At 38.8% G+C, this 23,347-nt stretch overlaps 1 protein-coding gene across 1 annotated transcript in view; it reads right to left on the bottom strand.

Moving 5' to 3' along the window:
• The window catches only part of Kynu (kynureninase), a 150,711-nt gene that overhangs the window by 36,024 nt on the left and 91,340 nt on the right, over nucleotides 1-23,347 (bottom strand). The window contains 1 exon segment of the mRNA NM_053902.2: nucleotides 22,578-22,651. Coding sequence (NP_446354.1) covers nucleotides 22,578-22,651 — 74 coding nt within the window.

The following is a 23,347-nucleotide window of genomic DNA, read 5'->3' as shown; positions in this document are numbered from 1 at the left end:
TGTGGTTCCCTCCTCTCAGATGACTTGAGCTTGTGTCAAATGGATGCCCAGTGTTCCGGCACAGGAGGCTTGTGAAAGGACTTTGGAACTGAGGGGTAGAAAATGATACAGTGTAAAAACTTGGTGAGCTATAAGAACTTCTGAGAGCTAAGCAGAAGAAAGTGACCTAGCCTGTGAAGTATCAGAGGGAAGTAAAGATGCTTGCATGGTTGTTTATGTGATATTTTAAGGGAAGGGTTTATGGTTGTTCATCTTGCATGAAGAATCAGCCCTAATTCACAAGAGACCAGCATCACTGAAGTGAAATCTTTGCTTGGCTGGGTAATTGATGCTGGTTGGCTGGATCTGAGCAGTGGTTGGGAACACACCAGCATCACTGCCTAGCTTCTTTGTTCTTTCACATCCCTTTTACTCAGCTATTTTATGTCAAAATGGAGAAACCCAGCTGTGTGGCAGCATGTGCCTATAATTCTAACACTGAGAGGTTGAGGCAGGATGATCATGAGTTTAAGACCAGCTTCAGGTACATAGCATAGCAAAATGGACACAGGACTATTTAAATGGTTTTGGAGATTAAAGAAACAACAAAATATAATTAAAAATATTCATATTACAAATATACCACACACGGTCTTGCTGAGTCCACCAATTAGAATTAGGAGAAAGAATTGCAGTCTAGAGAAGTCTTAGCATATACTCTAAAAATCAACAGACATAAAGCCAAAGAAGTAAAATTATCATTATATTAGCAATTAATCGCCAACACAACATACTGACCAATAATTCCTTAAAAATTGACTTAAAGAATAACAATTAAAATATAATCTCACGGTATTTTTGAGAGATCATTCGAGAATTTTTTTCCCATGAAAAAGGACAAACTAAACAGGGACTGCCTTTCTTCCAAGGCCAGGGTTAAAGTACTTGGAGCAAATTAAAGATGTTTGAAGGAAGTCAGTACATTCATTGAACATCATACATTGAATAAAAGGCAAGTGTGGGCACAACTGCTAATGGTGTTTCTGAGGCACAACCATGCTCAGTAGAAAAAAACCCTAAGAGTGTTCAAATGTGGAGGTAGGAATGACAAATCAAAGTCCTGCACATACTGCTGGTATACACACAGGACAGCAGAGAGCAGTCACTTTGCGGGATGCTTGGTTTGACACCAGATCCTGGAATCAAAACTGTGGCACCTCATGATACTACAAAAAGCATCCTAAACCACTGTGCCATAATTTCATCCCTGTCATTGATCTCTTTGATGAGACATTAATGCCAGAATCCGCAGATCAAAAATTGGACAAAGTAATATAAATATCTGTTACTAAATTAAGACCCTTGTACCTTTCATCTTCCTTCATTCCCACCTCCCTGAAACCGAGGAAGGCACTCATTTACATTTGCATCTTATTAGAAAAACTCAGCTGCTCTCGGAACAAAGTCCAAAACGCAATAGTCAGATTGCAAACTTTATAAAGAACAAACATCATGAAAAATTATATTCATAATGCCTTTTAATTTATATCTTATGACCACACGTTCAGAATTTATATTTGTGGTTTCCATAACTTCTCCTCAAATGTTTTTCCCCTCACAACATAAAGCTAAATATAACTGTCTTACTGCTTTCGTAATTTTTAAAATAAATTGACACGAACAAAGTGGTATAGTATTGGAAAAACAAAACAAAAACAACAAGACAAAACCATGATGTGATGCATTATAATTGTTTGTTCCTAAAAAGAAATAAACTTTGTAAAAAGCAGTTGGAGATGCATTAGAATGTCTGTCAGTCCAGAATGTTCTGTAGCTGAAATGCAAATATTTTAATATACATATACACACCATACATACATACATACATACATACATACATACATATATGAATGCATAAATCAAGTTTCATGGAGTCAGAAATTTCTCAAAGGCTGTTTTGTTTGAAGAATAATAAGAAACATATTCACTGAAAAAAGTGTATATGTTCTTATATTTGTAGAAAGTGGTGGTTGGCAGCTTGACCATTTACACACTACGAGATTTCTGCATTAATTGCAGGCTCTTCACAATAGCCAAGATGCACATAAGTGAGATGCCCATTTGCGGATGAATGTACCAAGAGGCCTTGGCATTCATACACAATGAAACGGTCTTAGTCAGATTAAAATATCATCCTGAGTGAGGTAACCCAATCACAGAAAAGCACACATGGAATACACTCATTGATAAGTGGATATTAACCCAAATGCTCAAATTACCCCAGATCCACAGAACACATGAAACTCAAGAAGGATGACCAAAATGCGAATGCCTCACTCCTTCTTTAAAAGGGGAACAAGAATACCCTTGGCAGGGAATAGGGAGGCAAAGATTAAAACAGAGGCAGAAGGAACACCCATTCAGAGCCTGCCCCACATGTGGCCCATACATATACAGCCACGAAACTAGATAAGATGGATGAAGCAAAGAAGTGCAGGCTGACAGGAACTGGATGTAGATCTCTCCTGAGAGACACACCCAGAATACAGCAAATACATAGGTGAATGCCAGCAGCAAACCACTGAAATGAGAACGGGACACCCATTGAAGGAATCAGAGAAAGGACTGAAAGAGCTTGAAGGGGCTTGAGACCCCATATGAACAACAATGCCAAGCAACCAGAGCTTCCAGGGACTAAGCCACTACCCAAAGACTATACATGGGCTCCAACCTCATAGGTAGCAATGAATATCCTAGTAAGAGCACCAGTGGAAGGGGAAGCCCTTGGTCCTGTCAAGACTGAACCCCCAGTGAAGGTGATCATTGGGGGGAGGGCAGTAATGGGGGGAGGATGGGGAGGGGAACACCCATAAAGAAGGAGAGGGAAGGGGTTAGGGGGAAGTTGGCCCAGAAACCGGGAAAGGGAATAACAATCGAAATGTAAATAAGAAACACCCAAGTTAATAAAGATGAAAAAAAGGAAGGAGGAACAAAAACATTCATAGGAGGAGATATGGAGACAAAGTTTGGAGCAGAAACTGAAGGAATGGCATTCACAGTCTGCCCCACCTGGGTAAACATCCCATATACATACGGTCACCAAACCCAGACAATATTGTTGATGTAAAGAAGTGCATGCTGACAGGAGCCTGATATAGCTGTCTCCTGAGAGGCTCAGCCAGAGCATGACAAATACAGAGGCAAATGCTAGCAGCCAACCATTGAACTGAGAAGGGGTGCCCATTGGAGGAGTTAGAGAAAGGATTGAAGGAGCTGAAGGGTTTTGAAACCCCATAAGAACAGCAATACCAACCAACCAGAGCTCCCAGGGACTAAACCATCATCCAAAGAGTACACATGGACAGACCCATGGCTCCAGCTGCGTATGTAGCAGAGGATAGCCTTGTTGGGCACCAATGGTAGGAGAAGTCCTTGGTCCTACCAAGGCTCAACCCCCCAATGTAGGGGAATCTCAGGGCGGGAGGCAGGAAGGGGTGGGTTGGTGGGTGGGAGAACACCCTCATAGAAGAAGTGGGAGGGGGCTGGGAGAGGAGGTTTATAGAGGGGAAACGGAGAAAGGGGATAACATTTGAAATGTAAATAAAAATATAGCCAGTAAAACGTCATAAAAAAAGTGTCATTGCTGGTAACACTGGAGGATGCTACACAACAAGACAAGGAATAGAAAGGGACATGTGTCTTCACTCATGTGCTGCAGAAGTTGACTCACAGAGGTAAGTAAGTTTACTAACCACAGAAAACGGAAAACACGTCACCCAAAGCAGGGAGATGAGAACTCTTTGTTCAGTGTTCTGCAGGACAGTAAGTGACAATAATTTGCCAAATGTGTTGGCTATTTCAAAAAGGGCAAGAAAGTCCCCTTAAATGAACATTGTAGTCACTATTGGCAGTAAGGCCACTGGCTAGTGCACTTCTGCACTGGCTTGATCTTCAACCCTCTTCCTTAAAGAATGCAGCCAACAGTAAGCCAACTTCCTCAGACACTGATGGCAAAGAGAACAGATAGATATCTTTCAGGAACTTGACATATGTGCCTTTGACAAGGCATGCCGGGTTAATGACGGGAATATTCCCCTTGTCTTCAGTTTTGTTGTAAGCCCCACAGCTTTAACCCAGGCACTTAGCCAGAACAATTCTGGAGACTACTGCAGAAGCTAGGATCAGGCTCATTCAGCCTCCCAAACCCTGTACTCCAAATTTTTCAGACACTTTGCTCACCAGAATCACTTTGCTCTTTTTCTGGAGGAAAACATGTTTTTATTCTTGAATTATTCATGAAAGCTTCTATCTACCTCAGAGCATAGATCCAAAAGCCTGGCACCCTTTATGACCTCCTCTGTTATCTTCCTCTTTGAAAGATGACCATCTTCAGGCTGGTCACTGGGGTGGCCTCCAGAAGGGCTTCAAAACTTCACCCCTTAACTTCTTTCATCCTATCCACAAGAATCCAATTTGATGATCATTTTAACACGTAATATTTTCTGCCCAAGTTGGCAATTGATCCAAATCTTTAGAACGAAGGACTGAGACATCTAGTAGCCTTTACCTGTCTAACTGTTTCAATTTATTCTCAGCTCATCGGATCTATGAAGACCATTTAGCATTCTTGCTTTCCCACAATAGCCAAGTCTAATTCCCATTGCTTTGGATAAAGTTTTTACTCTGTTTGCAAGTCAAAAGAACTTTATCCACACTTACATTCTTTTAAGTCTTCAGTCCTCAGGATGGGTTTTTATGAAGGCCTTTTCAAAACTATACACACTAAAGTTCCCACAAAATGTGTGTCCATAAACCTCTTTTATATTTTTAATATGCACTGTAAGATTTGTTAATTTTTAGCATACCTGTAATTTCTGTATATTATGTGCATAGTCTGTTCTCCAGCAAAAACACAAGTTTGCCAGCTATAAGCAAGATTGCATTTGTTGGTACATGACATATGACTTATATTTTGCTTATTTTATAGTAGATGTACAAAAATATTTTTAATATGGACAACATTGCTTTAAAATCGTAAGTTAACATCCTTGTGGGATGTTCAGTGAACATAACTTCTACTCACAAAAATTTGAAGATAGATCATTATTTTTGATTGTTTTAAGACTTTGTCATGTGTCGTCAGCCATAGTGTTTCTTGCAGGCTACCCTAATTGTCTTATAGACACACAATCCAATTTATGAGCAAATGCAAATAACCTTAGTTAGAATATACTGGAACTCTGTGTTCTTGGCATGCAAAGTTTCTTTGGTGGCATTCGAGCTTGCTCTGGTAGGAACATACATCATGTACTCGTCGTGGTCTTTGACCACAGTGTCAAAGCAGGGCAGGACTTTGCTTTGCTAAAACAACAGATAGAAACTTGAGGAAATAGATATTCTTTTGTTAACAGTTCAAGTAAACAGTGCATCTCAGCATCAACAGGCGTTCAGGCAGAGGAAGAGGTCCATGCACTTAGAGGGATAAGGTAGAGCAATGGTTAAAACAGTAAAGCGCGCAATAAAAAAATAATGAAATACAAATTAGCCAACCAGAGGAAAGAGCAAGGCATGTCTGAATCCAGCACATTGGCAAAAAAGTAGAAGTGTGGTGGGGGACAGAAACAGACTCTGGCTTGAGAGTCTGAAGACAGAGAAGAGTCTTCCCGTGAGGACGCAACGAACGTGGTTTGAGCCTGAAAATTTTGGTTCTGCTTCTGGTCCTAGCAACCTATCCCTAAGGAGCCTTAGTATCAGACTTGATATGGCAAGGCAGTGAGGTCTCCATCAATCTCCTCTTTCTGAAATTATTCACCTCCTCACCATGCTGTGCTTAGCTCTACGTCAGCTGGCTAACACTTCTCTGCAAAGTGCGTTGAGGAGTTAGTGCTGAGCTCAACTCATCTCCTTCCTCTCCATATGTAAATAAAGGTGATTTGCTTGGATCTATCACATGTTCAATTACCTCTTCAATCTCAATATGCAAGAGACTTATTCAAAAGCTGGCACTATGATAAGCACATTCATACAAATTTATTTCCTAAATTGATTAAATTTTAATGAAAATTATTGTTTACTGAAGTTTTAGATTATTATGTTGTTCTTCTTCAGAACTGAGTCATTATGTTGGAATAAAACATTCTTTAAAAGTCTTTGACTTTCTTTTTCTGAATTACTTTTTGAAGTATCTCATTATTTTAAAATATTGCTTTGCAATCCTTTGTAATATTATTGATGTGCTGAGCGCAAGGACAGGAAAAAGACTTCTCAGCCTGGGACTTAGAGAGCACTCAAGTTTTGGGCATCAGTGTTAAACCACACTCATGAAGGATTTATGCAGATAGTTTTCACAGATACATTTGATCTTTTTTAGAAGCATATGGAAATGCATATTTAATTTGTCAGCATTTTGCAAATCACACCCTTTCAGAATAATTTGCAGAGTATAAATGCCTCCATATGCTAAACTTGGGTTTGCCTATTATGGTAGGAATAAAGAAAGAAAGACCCATACGTTAATTTTTTGAGCACTCTGGATTATGAAGGAGCATTTAAGAGTGCAGTGCTCCTCACTCAAATAACTCAGAATTAAGAAGTCTCAGTCTACAATCAATTTTTCAATCACCTTGAATGGACTATGATGAAATCTACTAGGACCACATTTGAAAAAAAATGTATCACAAGCTATTTTCTGCCTAAACTGCTGTGTTAAGTCTTTTGAGACACCAACCGAAGCTGATTGAAACAGAAAATGATACGCAGACGAAACCATCTCTACATAGTCATAAGAGTGTCAGGTGAATGTGTAGTTTTCCACGGAAGCAAATTCTTTCTTCTGCCAAAACAAACAGGCAAAGAGAAACTAGACCCTGGGGGTCAGCCATTTGTTTCCAGAACTATATTCAGAGGGTCTTGAACATACCAGAATGTCCTGGGTCTGTGAGTGATGAGGTAATTTCCTAAGCTGCCCACAACACAGCAGCCTTCTATTCCAGCTCTTTTGGCAATCCTACAGAGCTGGAGAATGTGTACAATTTCACAATAATGCTGTCTACAGTTTTAAGGAAAAAAAACCCTGCAGATTCCAAAGGTCACTTTCCGTACAGAACTTGAAATAATTAACACAGGAGCTGAAGATCTTTGACAAGTTTTACTTTTTAAGTCTGAAAGGTTCATTGACCTATGGGCCTTCTGAGACCCTAGACTGCAGTTTTAGAGGATAAAATAAAAATTGAAGTTTCAAAGGACTTCATCATTCCCAAATTAATGATTATGTCATCATTACCAGTGAAGACTGATGTGTTAGGAAGAAGGGCCTTAAGGATCTTATAACGTGGATAATTACTAGTTGGCTTTCTTTAACAGCTGGTATTATTTATTTCCTGAGTAGAAAGAAAACAAGATGATTAACCAAATTTATTTTTAATTGTGATCACACCTCAGTACAAATAAGTTATTTTTATGGTAACACCTTAAATTTACCATATGGGAAAGTTATTTGAAAATTTCACACAATAATAACTGACAGGCTGGGGAGAAGGTTAAGTGAGTAAAGAACTTGCTGCACAAAAAATAATACGCAAAGTTCAGAATGTGAACGCGTATAAAAATCTGACGTGCCAGTACGTGAAAAACAATGACTGAAAACCTCACTACTCAGTGCTAGGTGAAATCATGTTATTGCAGGAGAATCTGCAACCACTAATTCACTAAAGTCACATAATTTTTAACAGCAATTTTTTTTCTTTTTTTTCGGAGCTGGGGACCGAACCCAGGGACTTGTGCTTGCTAGGCAAGCGCTCTACCACTGAGCTAAATCCCCAACCCCTTAACAGCAATTTATTTGTCATAGCCACATATCAGTGTAGTTTTCACCCCTCATCAAGGAAATCTCTTTTTGCAACAATAGAGGCCGCTACAGAAAACCACAACCAATCACAATGAAACATTATGGACTTCAATGCCAATGGGCACATCTATACGGACTGATCCTGAACCCAAAATTTAGAGAGAACATTGTGGCAAATGGAGTGGCAAGATTAAAAGAGTCAGAAGATCGGTGGGTTTGCTGAGAGATTGTATCTCTTAGTAATATTAGGAGCTACAGCTATCAAATCTCGTTAGGATGGCCATCCAAACATGAGCTGAAGAAGGACAATGTCAATGAACATGACAAAGTGGATGGGGGAAAGCCCACAGGCCTCAACCCTAGAAAATATATTTACATATAGCCTTGTCAGTCAATACAGTATTATTTGTATGCATGTTTTTAGTGCTGAATGTTTGGCACTGGGCAACCAATTAGTGTGCAGTGTGAAGAAGACCACTTCTCCCATGAGTCATTCCTTCAGTTGCTTATAGTTATTTTTCTAGGGTTGAGGCCTGTGGGCTTCCCCCATCCTATTCGTCATGTTCGCCAGTGTTGTCCTTCTTCAGCACATGGGTGGGAAGCAACCTGGAGGAGAGGGAGAGGAAGGAAAAAATTAAAAAATAAGGTGAAAAATAATAGAGGAAGACACCATGATACTGACCTCTGCTTTCTTGAGTGAGCTCAGCCCTCTCCTCCTCCTGCCTCTCTTTCTCAATCACACAGACACACACAGACACACACACAGACACACACACAGACACACAGACACACACACACACACACACACACACACACGGACACCTGGCCAATTGATAAGAATACCAATTTCGCAATGGATGACCTTAAATCGTAATAATTTATAAATGAAAATGGAGTGAGTTGCATATCATAGTTGCATAAATGGATTTTCTGAAAGAGACTTGTCTGCTTTCAGACCCCATACCTTTACAACTCTAGGCCTAAGTCTGAATGCAGATGAAACTAACTTGTTCAGTGTGGCTTCATCACTGAGCACTTAAGATAATCCTGATTGTACTATTGTTTATAATTTATGAAATATTATAAAATGTGGAAAAGGGCAATCCGATGATACTGAGGCAGGTTTAAAATGTTAAGCCAATAACATTTCAACGAAAGTACCATGGAAGAGAATAAAAGGAGAGGAGGTTTCTTGAAATAACCTTAAGAAATGTCATTTAAGCAATTCCTTTTCCTTTTTATACCTCCTTATGGATGGAATTTGTGGAGTGAATCTGTCTTATAGACAACAATTTCAGATTTCAAAGTAAAAGGATAAAGGTAATCACTTAGTTAATAATGCATTCCATTGACAGAGGAGTTACAGCCACAAGTTCTCTCTCTGTCTTCTGGCCTGAGCTTATACCAAGAAACCCCAAGTTAGTCACATGCATTTATTTGCACTTCTATGAAAAAAAGCAGCCAGTAATTACAAGTTATCTTGGGACACAGATTATAACTTATTGTTGTCTGTCACTTAAATCAATTACATGATTGTTTAAGTGGCACCTTCCCAAATGAATTGTAACATTTTTTTAAAATTTCCATCAGAAAGAATTTTTATTTTCTTGAGGACTCTTAACAATAATAGTACACACCTAGAAGGCCAACACTTGGGAAGGTGAGGCAGGAGGATCACAAGTTCAGCACCAGTCTCGACTATAGAGGAAGGACAGCAATTTCCAGATCAATACAATTCCCATCAAAAATCCAACACAATTCTTCACAGATCTTGAAAGGACAATTTTCAGCTTCATATGGAAACAGAAAAACCCAGCATAGATTTAAAAAGACTCCTAAATAATAAAATAACGAGAGGAGGTATCACTGCCCCTGATTTCAAACTGCACTACAGAGCTCTCACAATGAAAACAGCATTGGATTAGCACAAAAACGGACACATCAATCAATGGAATTGAATTGAAGGTTCAGACATGCACAGATGCTTTCTTTAAATAAGGAAACTAGAAATACACAGTGGACAAAAAGAGCATCTTCAGTAACTGGCACTGGTCAAACTGGATAGTTACATGCAAAAGAATCCAAATAGATATGTACTTATCATCCTGTACAAAACTTAACTTCTAGATCTCAGCATGAAACCAGATACAGTGAACCCTGGAGAAGAGAAAGTAGGAGAATATCTTCAAACTCACTAGCACATGAGATGTCTGTCTGAAGAGAATACTGTTAGGACAGTCAGTAAGATCAACAATTAATTAATGAGACCTCGTCAATCTGAAAAAACTTGTTTTTAGATAAATGGGCAGCTTGCAGAATGGGAAACAATTTTCACCAACTATACATAGGATAGTGAATTAATATCCAAAATACATAAACACCCCAAACAATCAAATTAAAGATGGGGTACAGACCTAAATAGAGAAGCTCAAATGGCTGAGAAACACTTAAAGAAAAATTTAACATCCTTGGTCTTCAGAGAAATGCAAATCAAAAACACTTTGAGATTTCATCTTACATCCGTCAGAATGGCTAAGATCAATAACACAAGTGACAGCTCATGCTTGCAAGTATGTGAAAAAAAGAAAACACTCGTTCTACCCTAGGTGGATGGAGGGAAGAAACTGGATGGGAGAGGGGATGGGGAGGGGATTGGGGAGTGGGGTGCATCAAGTGTAGGAAGAGCAGGAGAGAGAAAGAACAGAAATTGATGGCGGTGGGGTAAGAGGCCAATCTCTAGGAAGTGCCAGAGACCTTGGATGGGGGTAGTCCCCAGGGTGTTTACGGGGGCCACTCTAGCAGAGACTCTTAGCAGAGTAGGATATGAATGCTGACAGGATCATTTCCTGCAGCAAAGCAGGCCTGCCTCCCAGTAGAAGGATAGGGATTGCGACCAACCAACAAAAATGTCCTGCCTATAAGATATGCAGGGACCAAGTTAGAGCAGAGAGAAAAGCAGAGGGAATGGCCAACCAATGACTTGTTCCGTTGGCAAGAACCAATCCCTGACACTATTAGTGATACCCTGTTATGCTGGCAGATAGGAGCCTAGCATAACTGTCCTCTGAGAGGCTCCACCCAGCAACCAATGAAAAGAGATGCTGAGACCCACAGCTAAACATTAGACAGAACTCGGGGAGTCTTAGGGAAGATGGAGGGACCCTAAAAGGACAGAGACTCCACAGGAAGATCAACAGAGTGACCTAACCTGGATCACTGGGGACTCCAAGTGACAAATAAATAAAAAAAAAAAAGAAAAGAAAACACTCATCCATTGCTAGTAGGAATGCACAGTGACTTTTGAAATCAGCGTGCCATTTTTTCAGGAAGATGAGAGTCTATCTACCTCAAAATCCAGCTACACCACTCTTGGACATATTACCCAAAGGATGCTATATGCCACCACAAAGACACTTGTTTACCTATCTATGTTCATTGCTACTTTATTTATAAAAGCCAAAAATTGGAAGTAACCCAGATGCCCCTCAATAGAAGTATAAATAAAGAAAATGTGGTACATGTGCACAGTGGAATATTATTTAACTGGGAAAATAACTGAAATTATGAAGCTTACAGGTAAATGGATGGAACTTGGTTCCTTTCCTTCTGTGTGTTTGTTTTATTCTATTCTAATGTGTTGGTTTTTGTTTTCTCTTATTATATTTTATTTTATTATAACTTGATTAATTTTATTCCTTAGAAAACTGTTAGTTTTCTTATTAGACATAAAAAGGGTTTAGAACCAGATTGGAGTGGGAATTGAGAAGGAATTGGGAGTAGAGTGAGGAGAAACTGAATTCAGAATATATTATATGGGAAAAATCTATTTTTAATAAGAGGGGGGAAAGGCTTTTTGCACAAAAATATTTATAAGTTGTATTTTTGTATCATTTTGACCCACTCACCATTATTCAACTCACATGAAAAAACACGGAGACCTTAGATGGATATTCAGTAAGATCAGATATACAGTGAGACTTGCCATATTTAATTATTGATCTGGAAATATAAATATATACATAGTCATACTCTGACAACCCACATTTATGTAAGGAATCACTAGAATTCATCATTATTTTAAAACAGAGAAATGTCCTCTGAAATAAATTTTATTTATAATAGAGAAAATAGTTATTAAAGCATTGACTTAAAATATAAGTCAAAAGACTAGAAACATGGCTAAGCAGTTAAGAGCACTGGCCACTCTTGCAGAGGACTGATGTTCAGTTCCCAGCACCCATGCTGCTGCTTACAGTCATCTATAGCTCCAGTTCTGGTGATGGGACACTGCCTTTTGGCCTAGGCAGGTACTCTATGCTGCAAAGACAAATGCTTGTTACACATAAAGCAAAAATAAATAAGTCAAAAATGATATGAGGTTGGAATAATAAAAGATTTAGATTTATAATTGGATAAATTTGAAATTAAAAAAACATTTAATATGATTGTTCTGCTATTTATTTTTATGTATATAGGTAGTTTTTATGCATGTTGTCTGTGTGCCACATGCATTCCTGGTGATATCAGGCCAGAATACGGTGAGATACTGCATTACAGACAAATGAAGCACTGTGTGTGTGCTAGGATCCGAATCCCGATCCTCTGAAACAGTAGCCAGTGCCCTTTCCCTGAAGAGCTATTTTTCCAGTCATATTCTATAGTTTTCAAAAAGAAGAAACAAATCCATTGTTTATTTTCAATTTGTATTTTGAGGCAATGTTATGGTGGCAAAATATAATTCCATTTATATGAGGTATAACTTTTCCCACAAAATCTTGGAGATATTTCTAACAGTTTATTTTTCTCTAAAATCTCTAATATTTCAGCTATTTGATTTAAAATTCTTCCTAAGTTTCTTCAGTTACCTATGCTAACAATTCAAACTATGGGATATCCTTGCCCATTATTATGAATCAACAGTCTTCCAACTTCACTTACACTGTGAATTCTCTATCTTACTTTATAATGAATTTCATTATGCTTCTTCTATATCAACTCTTATTTATAATAGGGGACTTCACAAGGTGATTGATAGAATTGGATGTCAATTTAGTTGATGAAGTATTTTCAAGTAGGGACTAATTTCATAAATGGATAGTTGACTCAAAACATTTTTTCTGGTAGAAAAATCTTTGTTACTATGTATGCGTTGGATGCTGGATAATGCTCAGATAATGTGGAACTCTCACAATTTGAAATTTGATGACAATAATGACTAGCAATGAAATTTTTTGCTTACACAAATGAGTGATTAAAACTATCTGAAATATTACTCAACTATCAAAACACTGACTTTATGAAATTCATAGGCAAATGGATGGAACTGGAAAATATCTTCCTGAGTCACAGAAAAACATACATGGTATGCACTCATTGATAAGTGGATATTAGCCCAAATGTTCGAATTACTCTAGATGCACAGAACACATAAAACTCAAGAAGGATGATCAAAATGCGAATGCTTTTCTCCTTCTTTAAAAGGGGAACAAGAATACCCGTGGGAGAGGATAGGGAGGCAAAGTTTAGAACAGAGGCAGAAGGAACACCCATTCAGAGCCTGCCCCACATGTGGCCCATACATATACAGCCACGAAACTAGATAAGATGGATGAAGCAAAGAAGTGCAGGCAGACAGGAACCGGATGTAGATCTCTCCCGAGAGACACAGCCAGAATACAGCAAATACATAGGCGAATGCCATCAGCAATCCACTGAACTGAGAACGGGACCCCCCCCCCCCCATTGAAGGAATCAGAGAAAGGACTGGAAGAGCTTGAAGGGGCTCGAGACCCCATATGAACAACAATGCCAACCAACCAGAGCTTCCAGGGACTAAGCCACTACCCAAAGACTATACATGGACTGACTCTGGGCTCCAACTGCATAGATAGCAATGAATAGCTTAGAAAGAGCACCAGTGGAAGAGGAAGCCCTTGGTCCTGCCAAGACTGAACCCCCAGTGAACGTGATTGTTGGGGGGAGGGTGGTAATGGGGGGAGGATGGGGCGGGGAACACCCATATAGAAGGGGAGGGAGAGGGGTTAGGGGGATGTTAGCCCAGAAACTGGGAAAGGGAATAACAATCGAAATGTAAATAAGAAATCCCAATTTAATAAAGATGAAAAAAAAAGAATTAGAAAAAAACAAAAACCAAACAAATAAAACAAAACACAAAAACAAAAAAAACAAAACTATTACCATAGTTGAGTTACTCCTACACAAGCACCTTCCTCTTCAGACCATAGAATGCCTTTCCTAAGAGTATTTACACTTGGAGGCGTTATGCAGGAGGGGCAGATGAGGTCACTAAGAAATTGAAACAAAGTTTATATTTTAGGTAGCATTTGGGACATGCCTCTAGACGTATGTGGATATGGAAAATATCAAATCCACAGAATGAATTTGCATAAGCTTATATCCACAGATATCAATTGTTTACGTGCATGAAGCATGGTATAAGCTTATAATCTTTAATGTCTTTTGGTGGGACATTTTGATGCACATATTTATTCTGTATTAGACTTCCCTGAGAATTAATTTTTATGCATAATAAGGGTCAAAACAACAATAACCTGCATTTGAGATCTGAAATTTGTTTCAACCACTCACTAGAATTAGCCAGAATCTTTTTAACTTGAACACTACTTGTAACAATAGCTAGGACAAAAGCCCTTGATAGGGTTTTTTAATGTCAATTCTATTTTAATATTTCAGTCAAATGACTCTAAGTGGTTACAAAAAAGTGTGTTTGTGTTCACTAAAATTAGGGAAGTTTTATCAAAATTATCAGTAGGCATCATTCTTGACCACCTAAAATATCCACAAACCATCACCAATGGAAGTAAAAATTTCAGGACATCAAACACAATGGGGGCATTTGAAGATCTGCTGATCCTGTTGCAAGAGCAATAACATTGAATGCCCTGTTTGTGTTTAACATTGTGAACAGAAATCATTTTTCTGTGCATCCGATCCACTACAATTCTCAAAGCAGAATATCCATTTTTATTAAAGCAGGTTGGGGCTGAATATTGAATTCTGCAGCCTAAAAAGTCCTGAAGAAAAAAGATGTCACATATTGAAGTTCTTAAATCAAAGGGACAAACATGATGCTGGACCACATGGAATATAGTGGTTGACATTTGTAAAGCTAATACAAAGTCAAGGGCATTTGAGTGTTGTTTGTCACATATTGTGATTGCTAAGCCTTTACAATTTAAAGTGCTACTTTCATATTATTTTATGTTTACCTAGGAAGACATATGTAATATTTGTACACATACATTAAATGAAGTTATACTACTTGGAGTGACAATGTTTCCCCTTTTTGAGCATTACTACAGACACACTACTTAAAGGGCTAAAGCTGCAATGGACCTAGAAACCCCCTACATGAGGACTAGCTGTCATAGTAGCTAAAATTGTAATATTCACTACTGAGACAGGGAGGTAACCAAAAGTCCTAGCCACCCGTAAAGCCAATGAACTACAACAATGACTAGAATAGCAAGATACCCTAAGTGGCGTCATACTGATACTTCTATTTGAGGAGTAACCAGCATCCATTTAAATAGATTTAAGGTCTACTCAATGGTAGGGAAATCATAATGGATGCTCAACCTAGCCAACTACTGGCAGCTACTCAGGTCATGAATCTTAGAGGATACTGTGCAACTGCCACTGCCCTAAACCAATAAAATTCCCAATGGAATTCTAGATACTTATCCTCCTTATACCTTCAGAAAAGAGTAAACCTTCACCTCTCACGAATGATGCTTCTCTTTGTAGATGTACATCACTATGGGAAATCACAGCTGATCAAAACGAAAAGAATAATGAGAGTGGGGAGCCTAACCCCAATTTCATGCACCACCATTGGAGCATGATGTACATAATGACAACCCCTTTGACATACCCATGTGGATGGTGGAGGGAGATCTCACAAGGTCTCATGTGATACGGAACTATAGATAATTAATGGCTGCTGAGAGAGGGAGAATCAGTCTTCTTTTGGGATAACCTCCCTGATAGCTTATCCAATCCTGAGTGGTGAGCCCTAAACACACCCATATAAGCAACCCTAAATGGACCCAGTGAGTTATGTTTATAAAAACATACATGTACATATGTAATAATAGCAATGGAAGAAGAGGTTATGAGCTTGAAAAGAAATAGGGAGTCATGGGAAGAGTTGTAGGGGGTAAAGGAAGGGGTGGCAGTGATGAAAAATACAATGACTACAATCGAAATTCTCAAAGAATTTAAATTAAAATAGAGTCCCATATTTTAGGGACGTTAACTTTGTATATTGAGCAGGAGTCCATCATAAGTATCTGTTGAGGGATTCTCAAAATGTAATTTATCCCTAGCTAGCCATAATATATCATAATTCTTAAGTGTGGGCTAGGTTAAAATGTGACATTGAAGGGAGAAAGCCTTTTGATGAATAGGAAGGTGAGATTGCTTGAGTTCTGATCTTTACAGAGTAGATTGCCTCAGCCCTCTAACAGTCTCCTCACCCACAAAAAAGAGCTTAGAAATAGCTTATGTAATTCGCTATAGATAACGTGCAACAAGTGCCTTGTAACTACAGCAGCAAATGAGTAAAATTCTTGGTATAGACAGGATGAGTCAGGTTAATAGAGCCATTGCAGCAAAAACACTCCAACATTAGATAGCAAATACTAACCTTCTAGAATGTACTTCACTCCCTGGGATTCATTCCACACCAGATGGACCACTCATTTCTGCATAACTGTTCTTCCCACATCCATAATGAACATCTAAAATTTACCTCAAACTCACCATACACCTGAAATCACCATACCTTTACTCCTACCCATATCCTGTTCTTTATCTCTTTGAAAGCATTCGTTATCAGACTGCTGCTGCAATATACATAGCACTGTGGTTAAAAGAGGAATATTTATGTATACCTATATATACTTTTAACAAATATATATATATATATTTAACAAATTATATATGTGTTATATATAATATATATAAATTATATATATGTTATATATATATATACAAAACATATATATTTGTTAAAAGAAGACAATTTCTTTATCTGAAATAACATCTTTAACCACTAGATGTCAGCCTTTTCAAGCAGCAAAAGCTGTTTTTAGCAATTGTGTCATGACAGCCTTTAGACTCTTGCATTTGAATCAAGGTTGTTCATATGATAATAAATATTTTAACAAAAACAACAAAAGCCAACTTTATCTTCAGTTCTATGATGATGGTGAAGGCATAGCAATTAGAAGTTTTATTAAACACAATAAAACAACTGAAGCCTCAGAGCTAACAACGGAAATACAATTATTAATTGGTAATAGTATTAGCATAGATACTTTGAAATTCAATTTATATGTGATATCTGCGTGATAATTGTTATTCCAAAGAAAACAACCTTCAATTTCAATATAGCTTTACCGAGCATCACGTCTGTTTATGGAACCCATCTAATTGAGTGTCGTATTTTGACATTTTCAATCTTCCTCTAACATTTTCCCAGGGATGCTCTTTGATTTGCAGATGTATAAAGAAGGAAAACAGTGCAAAGCACAACGTGAAACTTCGGCAAAGCACTAAGCCCCCCATCACAAACAAGATTAGATCACCAGGCTCTGTGCAAGTCTGCAACATCCCTCTCTTACAGAGCTCTAAGTCCCTAACACGAATTAACACATGATCCTAGGCTTGGAGGAGAGAATTAAGTCTGGAAACAGGAAGCCTTGGAGTTAGTCATTCTGACATCACATTGAGAGAAACTTTAAGAACATGAAGAAATGAACAACAAACAGAAACGCAAAAGCCAGGCTTCTGTACTACAGCCTGGCTGGTTAAGCCTGATTCAAGCCAATCCACATGCCAGGCTGACTAGCTAAAAAGCAGTATATCAAAATATTATCTTTCAAAGACATTGAGCCACAGCTTATACAAATACAAAATAAGCATCAAAAATGGAACTTCCTTCTCAGTATGATTGACACACCTGTCATGAGTGAGGCGCTCGGAAGCTGAGGTAGAATATTCTGATTTCCAAACAAGCCTCGCCTACACAATCTGCCTTGAAAGTCTAAAAAAAGGAAGGAACAAAGGAAGGAAAAGAAGAAAGGGAAGAGGAGGAAGGAAGAGAGGAGTAGAGTAGAAATAAGGTCACATTAGAGAAAGAATTTCGGGAACAGAAATTCAGTCAATCCTTCAAATGTCCACTGAAACTGTTGACAGTCAAGAATGACTTGATGTGCTAAAAGGTCAGAAACCATATACTTTGGGGTTAACAATTGTGCTTGAGAAAAATACTTGCAATTTGGGGAAAATGCTACACGTTCACTGAGAATCAGCTCCACTCCCATCCAGTAAGGATGAGAGAATGTCTTAATGACAGTTTTAGAAGTGTCACCCAGTGTTACACTTCCTAAAGTTTTGAATATATTTATGTAACTTCATATGAATTGGTGACATATAACAAAATTAAGTGGCAGCATTTAGTGCCTTGGGATAGATAGATAAAATTATTTTTCCCTCACAAAACGTGTGTCTCTAGTAGAGGCTGACATTATTACCTTTAGGGTGAGTACATTGAACATGCCGAAATATTGCTGGCATTGCACACCAGCAAGACGCCGTGATTTAGGGATTCCACAGAACGAAGCACAGGTGAGAATACTCGTTCCTTCCTGTTCCTCACGTACTGCAAGAGCAGTCAAGGGCAACAGACCTCTGCTGGTAGGCCAGAGCTTATCTCCTAGCATGGCCTGAAGCATCTATAAATTACTTTCTCCTCTGACCATCTGTAACCGGTTTGCCCTTCAACTTGATATCACACATCAGATCTTTTAACCCAATTTAAATAACAAAGAACGAGGCATAGCTGACATAGTTACTTGTAACACACAAGTTAAAAAAACAAATTCTTATATTTTCTATATTATAGAGAGAATGGCTAAACTAGATGAAATGATAGCAACACATGTTTCGTTGTGTTGTATATACATATGTGTCTACTGTATTTGTGTGTTGTATGTGCCTGCATGTTTCAATCCTGTGTTTGGCATATGCCACTGTGCACATGTAGAGAGTTTAGAGGACAACCTTGGATATCTGTCTTCATGTTCTGCTTTCTTGTTCACTCTGACTATGCCAGACTTAATGGCTGCCCTCTGAACTTCTGGAGATGCTCTTCTTTGCACCTATACCACAGGCAGGGCGATGCTGCAATGTGTGTGCAACCACATCTGGACTTTTATGGATTCTCAGAATACAAATGTTGGTCTTCATGCTTGGGCAAGTGCTTTATCCTCTGAGCCATCGTCCTGTCCTGGAAGCCTGAGGGCCTGCGTTCAGATCCCTATCACCTATGTAAAAAGCTGGCCGGGATAGTACACAGCTGCAATCCTAGACATGAGTGGCAGAGACAAGAGTACTGTGGGAACTTGCTATCCATCAAGCCTTGCCAGATCAGATCTCCAGGTTCACTGAGAAACCCAGTCTCAAAATACAAGGTGGAAAGCAACAGAGGAACAGACCCAAAATCAACATCTGGTCTTCACAGTTAGGTATACATATGCATAAAGTACCACCACACATATAATATACACATTTTAACATGCATGCAAGCACACACACACACACACTCACACACTCCAAAAATATGGCTTAAAATATGCGCAGTATTCTTTTAACATGCACTATGTATTCTTCTCTGAAGATTTGGGATATAGAGGACTCTTTCATGTACCGACAGCAATATATTCCAGGAAAATACATGCCTGGCTAAGTAATTGTCCAAAGAAAAAGCACCTTTTAATTTTAGAAGCTTGAAATCTTGAAGAGACTTCAGACATGATTAAGTAACATGCAGAAAATGATCTTAAATTTCTAGGATTAATATGCAGAGAATTGCAGCAACGGGAGGTGATCCAAGGTCTACTAATTCAGATGTAATTTCTTTAAAGGTTAAATCATTGAGCCCAGTGGCTAAGGAACACAGAAAACTAGCCAACAGTACTGCATCATGTCATGGCCTTCTCTATGACCTCATGGAACACACTTCAGAACAAACACAAATAAGATGCAGAATGATATTATTTAATCTCCATGGCAGATACAAACAAGAGGCAGACAGTGAGATCCCATCATCAAATAAAAATGCATCGATGTGTTTGTGTACTGCATTTGTATTTACACTTATTCTAAAATGTGAGGAGTTTCATGAAGCAGCCAGTATTACTTTTGCATAGTCAGTCCATGGCTCGCTATTCAGTTTCTTCAGGTTTCACGTATAATTAAGTCTTGCAGGATAGAATATATTCCTTACAAGCTAGCTTGTGACACTGACAGCTTTAGAGGCAGATAAAATTTGAGTAACAATACACTTAGGCCTTCATTAGGCACAGTCTGCTTGTCTTTCATTTATATTGATGAGGAATAAGAAATTTTTTAATGTATAATTTTTTAATAATATTTTCTTCATTCCCAAGCTAGCATCAAAGACAAAGGAAAGACAGTTTTGGTATCCAAATGAAGATGTGAACAATCCCCAGGTTTCAAATGGACTGGAAGGAGGGAGGGGAAAGGGTAGGAAAACAGGCAACTAGAAAAAGAATTGCTCCCTCTTCTCATCCCCATGGAGGGCTGAGGGTAGGACACCCACTCCCAGTCTTACCTAGCTTAAATAACTTAAAACAACCTCAAAGTAGGCCTATTAGGAGTAAACATGGCAGCTATGGCTTCAGGTAGCCTCGTGCCAGGCCTTCGCCCTCTCACACCCACACCCTTGCCTGACTCCCCCCCCCCCCCCCCGCCATCATTCTGAAGAGATTCCACATCCAAGAGGTCTAGTAGGCCTGAGGAATTTAAGAGTTCATCTTATTTTGTTCATGCCCCTCTTTCAGTGAATGTCCCTGCAATTCTCTTCCCTACATAGCCAGATCTCCTATGGATTGGTGTGAAATGACAGGCGCCAACAAAGAGGGAAGATTTTCCACGAAGTTGAGTTGTCCACTGACATCTTGTAACTGCTTCTCTAGCTCCCACTTCTACAAAGCTTTATCATTCCCACAGATTTTTTCCTTCCTTTCTTTTTCCCTCCCAACTTCCCTCTCTGACTGCCTAACTCCCTCCCTCCCTCCCTCCCTCCCTCCCTCCCTCCCTCCCTCTCTCCCTCCCTCTTCTTTGCTTTGCTTCCTTCTTTCCTTTCTTTTTCCTCCCTCCATACCAACTTTCCTTTTTTCCTTTCTTACTTGTGGAGATTTTTAGATTTTATTTTATATTTTGAGATTATAATATAATACATCATTTTCCCATTGTCTTTCCTCCATCCAAACCTTCCTATATATCCCTCCCTCCCTGCTCTCTTTCAAATCCATGGCTTCTTCTCTCTTCATTAATTATTGTTACAAACCTATTATATATATATATATATATATACACATATATATGTGTGTGTGTGTGTTTTTACACAAGCACATATACATATGTGAGAAAGGGCTGACTGTGTGTTATTGTTCAGCCAATTGATGCACTCAACCCTTTGCACAGGTTTAATAGTTTAGGATTCTCAAGTTTCTTTCATAGGCAAGAAAAAACACGGTGCTGAAGCTAAGGGTGACTAGCTTATGTGTTTCAAAATCAATCCCAATTACTTTAGGATATGAATCACATAAATAGGTCTCCTTAGCCTAGATGATGTGTGTGGTTCAGCCTAGCTTCTCCCCAGGTATTATTAACATCTAGACTCATTTGCCTTTTCTCATTCTAACTCATAGTCCTTCTCTCTTCTTGCACCTCAGAACCAATGGTCAGGACAGGCGGGATTGTCTTGGTGGATTTCTTGGGTAGCTTATTGCTAGTTCTTCATGAAGGTCCAAAGCCAGCGTGACCAAGGGTAGCAGCATTGCCACCCCTCCTGCCACCTTTCTTAGGTTTCTTGCAGCAAAGGGTCAATATATCTGAGACCCCCTCATCATCTCCAATAGCCCTAAATGACCTTGATATTTCTCTGCCTTCTGGTTCTTTCACTTTTCATTTTTTTCTCTCTTCAGTTTGGGTTTTGATATTGAGTCCATTCGTGTATTCCCTGAAGTGGCTCGTTCAGTTATGTCAGACAATGGTCTCTCCCCTGTCTCCTCCAACTCTTCCTCTTGTTTCTTCCCTCCTCCTTCTTGGAGGAGGAGCTCTCACTCTGCTGCCCTTACTCTAAAGATTAGCTGGACAACTCAGAGGGCAAAGCAATATGAACTTGGTCAAGATCCCGCTTCCAATGGTTCATCTGGCACGTTGGAATTGGGGAACTTAAAAACACAACCTGTGACTTTCAAGCGATAGCCCCAACATTGTGGTTTGGGTCAGGAGACAGATTGTACTCACAGCAATTGGCAAGCCTAAGCAGCACATTTAAAAATATAAATTTCCAGAGGGCTTTTGCATTATTCCATTGGCTCTCCATGGTTGCAGGAACTCATTTTGCACTTAAGGTTTCTTTTCTTTTCTTTCTTTTTTTCTTTTTTTCTTTCTTTCATTCTTTTTTTTTTTTTTTTGATAAATTACTTGTTCAGCCAATTGAAGTCTTTGGAAAGCAATTATTTCTGAGAAAGCACAGCATTGTTAATGGAGTGGTAAAATAATTACAATTTAGTCTAGATCCTGTTCATGAGCAATTTTAGGAATGTTTAACATCTTAGGAATATACATCAATTCATTCATAACAGAAAAAATACTTGGAGACACTACTCACGCTGGCTTGATCGTGTGAGCGTGTTTCTCATGGATGAAGGCACCAGCCAGACCTCCAGCTCCTGAATTTAAATACTGGAAAGGAAGTGAAATTTTATGGGTTTGCCAGTAAACATGAGAAAGGTATAAACACTATTCTTATTTGTTTTAAATAAACCCATGACTTTTGACCAGTTCAAAATTAGTGATTATTTGAGCTTCTGTAGAAAAACAGAATATTGGATCTTACTGTTAAGGAAAACAAATGAAAAATATTACTAAGTTGAAAAAATGTGTGGCTATGTTATTTTCACCGAATTTTATTTAGATTATTGAGGTAGGAGATTAGGGCAGAGTGAGGTTCTGGAGAGTGCGGCACATATTGAAAATTTAGCTGGCCCAGTTCTCGCTTGTAGGACAACTAACTCTAGCACCAGGGTAGGGGCAGACAAGATGCAAAAGGCTGGCATCTAAAAGTGACCAGTGATTCATTAAAATGCTAACACATGCACATTGAGGGAGACATAAAATGCTCAAAACACAGATATGGGATGCATAAAGTTATATATGGAACTACATTTAACGGACAGAATATGCACGGAATGCACAAAACAAACAAAAGACCCGATGCATAAGCTGCAGTCCTTGTAGAGTAGAACCATTTGGACTACTAAGCATTTTGAGCACTTGCACACTTCTTACTTTAGAAATTGACCTTTTTCCAACACACAGTTCTATTTTGGCTGCTCTTCATGTTACTGTGTTTACATGCATTATGTCCTTCCTCCGGGA

This window comes from Rattus norvegicus, chromosome 3 (genome assembly GCF_036323735.1).
Source record: "Rattus norvegicus strain BN/NHsdMcwi chromosome 3, GRCr8, whole genome shotgun sequence".
NCBI classification, from domain to species: domain Eukaryota; kingdom Metazoa; phylum Chordata; class Mammalia; order Rodentia; family Muridae; genus Rattus; species Rattus norvegicus.
The sequence above is the reverse complement of the archived record's forward strand: the minus strand, read 5'-3'. Positions and strand labels throughout refer to the sequence as shown.